Here is a 6,876-nt window from a genome sequence, read left to right on the forward strand (position 1 = left end):
CAGCCTGATGTCACCCTGCTTGTCACCCCTGTCACAGCAGCACCAGCTCGAGGGGAGAAGCACCAGCCTCTGTCTCTGAGCTCCTTTCGCTTCTCACCCCTGAATTATAAAAATTCTGATTAATGTCAGACCACAGCTGGTCCTGCACAGAGCCATAAAAAGCAACATTTAAAAGAATGTTTTATTTGTGGGCTGCAGGCAGCCCCAGTAGCAGCTAAAGTCTGTCTGTCCTTCCCAGCTAAAGTCCCCGTGCTTTCCCATCCTGTTGCTCTTGGCACAGCTCCTTCCTCCCAGCTCCAAACCTTGTCAAAATGTTGTGTGTTCAAGGCTAGAAAGCACCTCAGGAAAGCCCAGGAAATCTCAGATTATCTCTTGGCGAGTCAATAATCTCCTTTATCTGCTGGGACTGTCAGTTTGTTGAATTTTAACGATGGCTTTTTACAACTGTACTTAAAGCTGCTCCAGGTTGGGAAGGTTTTGCGGTGTTTCAGTAATTCCACAACACAAAACCAGCAAAAAGCAGAGAACATCCAGCATCCCAATATGGGGTTGAGATTGTCCCCCCAGAAGGATTTGGGATGGAATCACAGAGGGGCGTGCCTGGAATTATTCTTTGCGCTGCAGTGGAAGCTTGGAGTGACTTTTCCTTTTCCCTTCTGTTTTTTTCCCCACAGATTTTGGCTTTGGGAATTTCTACAAGAGCGGGGAGCCTCTGACCACGTGGTGTGGGAGCCCCCCCTACGCAGCCCCCGAGGTCTTTGAAGGGCAGCAGTACGAGGGACCCCAGCTGGACATCTGGGTACCATCATCCTGAATTGTAACTGCATTCCACTCCCCTGCTGGGAAGCTGGAACCGATATTTGATTGTTCTTAAGCTGCAGATTTGGAATATTTCATTTTTCTTACCTGCAGATCTGGAATATTCCATTTTTCTGAAACTGCAGATTTGGAATATCCCATTTTTCTGAAGCTACAGATCTGGAATATTTGATTGTTCAGAAGCTGCAGATCTGGAATCCTTGATTTTTCTTAACCTGCAGATCTGGAGTATTTGATTTTTCTTACCTGCAGATCTGGAATATTTGATTGTTCAGAAGCTGCAGATCTGGAATATTTTATTTTTTAACCTGCAGATCTGGAATCTTTGATTTTTCTTACCTGCAGATCTGGAATATTTGATTCTTCTTAAGCTGCAGATCTGGAATCTTTGATTTTTCTGAAACTGCAGATTTTGAATATTCAGTTTTTCTGAAGCTGCAGATCTGGAATCTAATTTTTCTTAACCTGCAGATTTGGAATATTCAATTTTTCTTAAGCTGCAGATCTGGAATCTTTGATTTTTCTGAAGCTGCAGATCTGGAGTATCTGATTTTTCTTCACCTGAGAAGGTGTTGGTATTTGAAATAAAATCACCTTCACTTCTGAGTTAAGGATTCTGTGAAGGTGCTCGGCTTGCAGCAATCCCCAGTTCAGTTTTTCACAGGGTTTTCTTTTGTGGTAAAACATATAAATAATTGTAAAATCTCAGCATTTTTACAAAGTTAGGAGCTCTACACCTGCTTTTCCCCCTTGAGAGACCCAGTGCTGTGCCAGGCTGCTGTGGTTCTCTCACTGGGATTTTTTTTGGCAAGAACATTCCCACTGGCACTGCCAGTTCATTGCATCCTTCCAGGAATAAGCAATTGCAGCAGAGCTCTTGCCCAGAATTTCCCCTTTTGCTCACATTGAACAATCCCCTAAACTCAGTGTTCATAGAAACTCCTCCCCACAGGCTTGAAATGGAAAATATTACAAATATTGCAGTTTTTCACTTTGAGTGGCTGCTGTGTGAAAGTTGCTTTTGTTTGGGCAAGGCTGAGATTAACAGTAAATTAAATAAATAATAAAGAAATATAAATGTAATCATACTAATAACAAACACACAAATAATATTAAAAATTATATAATAAAAATATACTAAATATGCCATAATATTAACTAATATAAATGATACATAATGTAAAAATAATGTCTTAATAATAAATAATAATAATACATGAATAATAAAATTAATGATAATAAAAATATTCCAATTTCTCAGCTGAAGTTGGGGTTCACTTCTCAGTCACCCATGTGCAGCTCCCTCCTTTGCATCTAAATTCCCTTTTTCTGCAGAAAATATTTATTTCTGCAGGAACAATTGGCTTGCACTCTCAGAGACGCTGCGTGGAGCTTGGAACTGAGCTGAAAATTCCCTTTTTTTCCCCACAGAGCATGGGGGTGGTGCTCTATGTGCTGGTGTGTGGAGCCCTGCCCTTTGATGGACCCACCCTGCCCATCCTGAGGCAGAGAGTGCTGGAGGGGAGGTTCAGGATCCCTTATTTCATGTCAGAAGGTAACACTGGAATGGTTTTATTCATTTTGGTGTCGTCTGAATAAATTCTGGGGTAACCACAAGGTGGGCAGGGGGAATTGCACTGCTGGCCGTGACGAATTTGGATTTTTCTCCACTTTAATGTGATTTTTAGTCTTGTTTTGAGAGGTTTTTAGCAGCAGTGAAGCAGCTCTGGGCTTGTATGTGGCTAAGTTTAAAATTCTTATTTTTATTTTCCCCTTTCCAACAGAGTGTGAGCACCTGATCAGGAGAATGTTGGTCCTGGACCCCTCCAAACGTTTGAGCATTGCTCAGATCAAGGAGCACAAGTGGATGCTGGTGGAGGTTCCTGCCCAGAGGCCAATCCTGTACCCAGCAGGAGAGGAGAACCAGCCCTCCCTGGGGGAGTACAACGAGCAGGTGCTGAGGCTGATGCACAGCCTGGGCATAGACCAGCAGAAAACTGTGGAGGTAAAACTGAGATGGGGGTAAAATACACATAAATGGGGGTGAAACATGCTGAAATGGGAGTGAAACATGCTGAAATGGGGGTAAAACATCTCAAATGGGGGTAAAACACACTGAAATGGGGGTGAAACACTTAAATGGGGGTGAAACATGCTGAAATGGGGGTAAAACACACTGAGATGGGGGTGAAATACTCTGAAATGGGGGTAAAACTCAGATGGGGGTAAAACACGCTGAAATGGGGGTGAAACACACTGAAATGAGGGTAAAACATGCTGAAATAGGGGTGAAACATCTCAAATGGGGATTAAACACGCTGAAATGGGGGTAAAACTCAGATGGGGGTAAAACATACTGAACTGGGGGTGAAACATCTCAAATGGATGTAAAACACACTGAAATGGGGGTAAACCCCACTGAAATTGGGGTAAAACACGCTGAAATGGGGGTGAAACCTCAAATGGTGGTAAAACCTCAAATGGGGGTGAAACACACTGAAATTGGGGTACAACATACTGAAATGGGGGTAAAAGGCACTGAAATGGGTAAAAAACACCTCAAATGGGGGTACAGCACACCTGTCCTCAGCCCCAGGTGTGAGGCGAAGCCCCAAAGGTCCCATGAGGTGTCTTCAGGAGAGAAACTTCTGGGCTTTTTTACCTTTTTAAGCCGACAAAGAATAATTTGGCCGCTCCATCAACAGGGGGCACATTCCTACACTGTGCTTTATTTTTTTATTTTATTTTTTATTTTTGCAGTCCCTGCAGAACAAGAGCTACAACCACTTTGCTGCCATCTATTACCTGCTGGTGGAGAGGCTGAAGTCGCACCGGAGCAGCTTCCCCGTGGAGCAGCGCGTGGACGCGCGCCAGCGCCGGCCCAGCACCATCGCCGAGCAGACCGTGGCCAAGGTCAGCTCCCTCCTCACCCCTGGGCTCCTCTGCCTCGTTCCCCTCCAAAATCCCTCCCTTCCCACCCTACAATCCCTCACTGCTTGGTAGGGTTTCATCCTGAAGTTTAAAATGCTTAAAATGCCGGCCCGGCGCCATTGCTGAGCAAACCATGGCCTAGGTCAGCTCCCTCCTCAACCCTGGGCTGCTCTGCCTCTCCCTCCTCAACCCTGGGCTCCTCTGCCTCGTTCCCCTCCAAAATCCCTCCCTTCCCACCCTACAATCCCTCTCTGCATGGTGATGTTTCATCCTGAACCTTAAAATGCCGGCCCAGCACCATCGCCGAGCAGACCATGGCCTAGGTCAGCTACCTCCTCATCCGTGGGCTCCTCTGCGTCATTCCCTTCCAAAATCCCTCCCTTCCCACCTGGGATCCCTCACTGCTTGGTGTAGTTTCATTCTGAAGCCTAAAATGCAAATACTGCATTTTAAATATTGCTGCTTGGTGATGTTTCATCCTGAACCTTAAAATGTCGGCCCAGCACTATCGCCGAGCAGACCGTGGCCTAGATCAACCCTGGGCTGCTCTGCCTCTCCCTCTTCAACCCTGGGCTCCTCTGCCTCATTCCCCTCCAAAATCCCTCCCTTCCCACCCTACAATCCCTCACTGCTTGGTGTCGTTTCATTCTGAAGCCTAAAATGCAAATATTGGGTTTGGCTTTAGCGAGGATCTCGTTGCTCCTGTCCCGGTGACGCCTTGGGAAGGCTGACCTGGAAGATTCCCTTTGGGATATTTGGGTTCTGCTGAGGTGAAACTCAGCTTCAGTTACGAAAACACAGGCCCAGGAACAGCGTGGCAAAGATTAAGCCCGGGTTTAAGTTTGGTTCTTGTGATAGAAAGTCATGATATCGCAGAGAAAATTATCACTTTTAAGATGTATTAATGATCAATTTTAAGATGTATTAAAAGCAGGATGAACAAGGAGGAATAAAACACCTCTGGGAGGGGGTTCCTTGTACTGAATTCCTGCATTTTAGAGCCACATTCCCACTTTTTTCTTCAGTTACAGCCTCCCAGCTGTCCCAAGGATAATTTGTTTTCACACGTGGTGGCACCACAGCTCCTGGCTGAGGGTGATTGTTTCCTCTTGGCCAGTGGTGTGGATACTGCACTCCAGGAAATAAAGGTTCAAAACCAGGAGAAAATATCCCTGTTCTCCTGGTTTTTAGGAAATTTCCCAAAAAAGAGTCATTGAAACCATTCCTGAGCCTCCTGGGTAGCAGTCAGGGGGTTTGTACTCAATATAAAAAAGGAGTTTTAAAGCACCAGAAAGCCCCAAACTCTGTCTGTGCTGCTGGGAATAAGTCAGCTTCAATAAGTACGGAGCTTAATTCCATTTGGGGTTGGCCTGGCTGTTTGGGGGTGGTAATGTTGTTTTTTTCCCAAGTTTAAAGGCTAAGAATGTTCTTCATCCTGAACCAAGCAATAAATCTCGCACTTCTGCTTTGGCACTGGGCTGCACATTGTTCCATCCGTGACTTTGGACGTCGCTCCCCACCTCAGAGTGTTCCAGTTTTGAGTTTTTCAGTTCTGTTTTCCAGGCCCAAGCCGTGGTGCCCTCGGTGAACCTGCATTCCCCAAACCCAAGGCTGCTGCAGTCTCCAGGGCTCCCCTCAGCCTCAGGAGCAGAAACCTTTTCCTTCCCTCCCTCCAGCTGCCAGGGAGAGGCAGCTTTTATGGAGGAGGAAAGGGTTGAGACGCCAAAGGTACAGCTTGAAATCACCCTATTATTTGTTTGTTTGGGGGTTTTTTCCAGAAATCATTCCAGCTAAAAAATATTTTCTTTTAAAAGCACAGCAGTGCTTCCTGAAATTTAAGTATTTAAGCACCAAGAGCTGTAGGTATTCCAAATTCTCCTTCCCTGTGACTCCCCAGAGCTGTGTCTTTTTTCATCATTCTTCTGCCTCCTGATCTTTGCTCTCATTCCATTCTCACCACACTGCTTTTGGAAAGGGAAAAAAAAACCAAAAAAGTGGATTTCCTTCCCTTGTTCTTCTAAAATGTATTTTCAAGAGCTCTGAAGACTTTTCCTTCTTACACAGAGGGGTCCTGGATGCAGCTGAAGTGTCCAAAAGGAGCTCCAGCAATTAAGAGAGGGGAAATAGCTTAAAATAATTACATTTCTGAACTATGTGACTCTCATAAAACCTCTGTTGTTTTCTCTCATGTTGCACCACGTTATAACTTGAATTTCAGCGTATTTATCCTGCCTGGTGCCAGCTGGGGTTTGATTTCCTGCCTGCCAGTTTGAAGGGTTTATTGCTGCCTGGTTTGTTCCCAGCATCAGGAGTGTGGCCCTGGTTCTCAGCTCAGCCTCCTTGTGTGGTCTGTGGCAGCTGGAAAGCACAAACCAGTTCAAAGGCACTTCAAAATGAACATTTCCAGCTTTATTTTGCTTTATAGCTGCAGTTTGGCCAGGGTAGGTCAGCAACTGGTGACAGCAGTGAGGTGGCAGGGCTGAACTCACTGGGGAATATTCCTAATTTTTGTAGGACATGAGCACTAAAGATTTCCAGGCTCTGATCCCTGGAAAATCTGCAGGGAGCCAACGTGGGATGGGTTCTGCTCCTCCTTTCTGCCAGATCAGTGCCAGGCATTTGAGTGGGGAAGTCCCAAATGGGAAGGAAGGTGTTAAAAAAAATTAAATTTGGAGGTAAAATCCATTCAGTCAAAACAGAGGCAGCAGAGCCAGAGTTCTCCCGTGCAGGAATCATCATTTTCCTGCCTTTAAATTATTTATAGCTGTTTCTTGATATTTTCCTACCACATAGTTCTGTCTCAAGACCATTTGTTAAGAGTTGCTGTCCATGCAGTGAAATCTCTTTTCCAAACACTCCTCCTTTGCAAAATACCAAAGAACTTGGAGGAAAATTCAGGAATGGCTCCCAAAAAACGGCTTTACATAAAATCAGCTGCAGCAGTGCCAGGTTTTGTGGTAAAGGGTTGTGGTTTTTCCATCCTTATTTTAACCAGTGTGATCCCAAATGTGCAGCAGGACAGTAATTACAGGACAGAGGCTCCAAAAGCTGCAGGACATGGAAATGTTTATAAATAAATAAATAACTTTTTAAAATATATATATATTTATTTATTTATATATTTAT

At 44.9% G+C, this 6,876-nt stretch overlaps 1 protein-coding gene across 1 annotated transcript in view; it reads left to right on the top strand.

The window, feature by feature from the left end:
- Positions 1-674: 674 nt before the first annotated feature.
- SIK2 (salt inducible kinase 2) overlaps positions 675-6,876 on the top strand; it is a gene marked incomplete at its 5' end in the record, with an annotated part of 14,306 nt that continues 8,104 nt past the window's right edge. The window contains 5 exon segments of the mRNA XM_031062371.1: positions 675-799; positions 2,251-2,374; positions 2,604-2,824; positions 3,580-3,732; positions 5,314-5,478. Of these exon segments, the coding sequence (XP_030918231.1) occupies positions 675-799; positions 2,251-2,374; positions 2,604-2,824; positions 3,580-3,732; positions 5,314-5,478 (788 nt within the window).

The sequence above is a fragment of the Geospiza fortis genome, unplaced genomic scaffold (genome assembly GCF_000277835.1).
Source record: "Geospiza fortis unplaced genomic scaffold, GeoFor_1.0 scaffold183, whole genome shotgun sequence".
In the NCBI taxonomy this organism is placed as follows: domain Eukaryota; kingdom Metazoa; phylum Chordata; class Aves; order Passeriformes; family Thraupidae; genus Geospiza; species Geospiza fortis.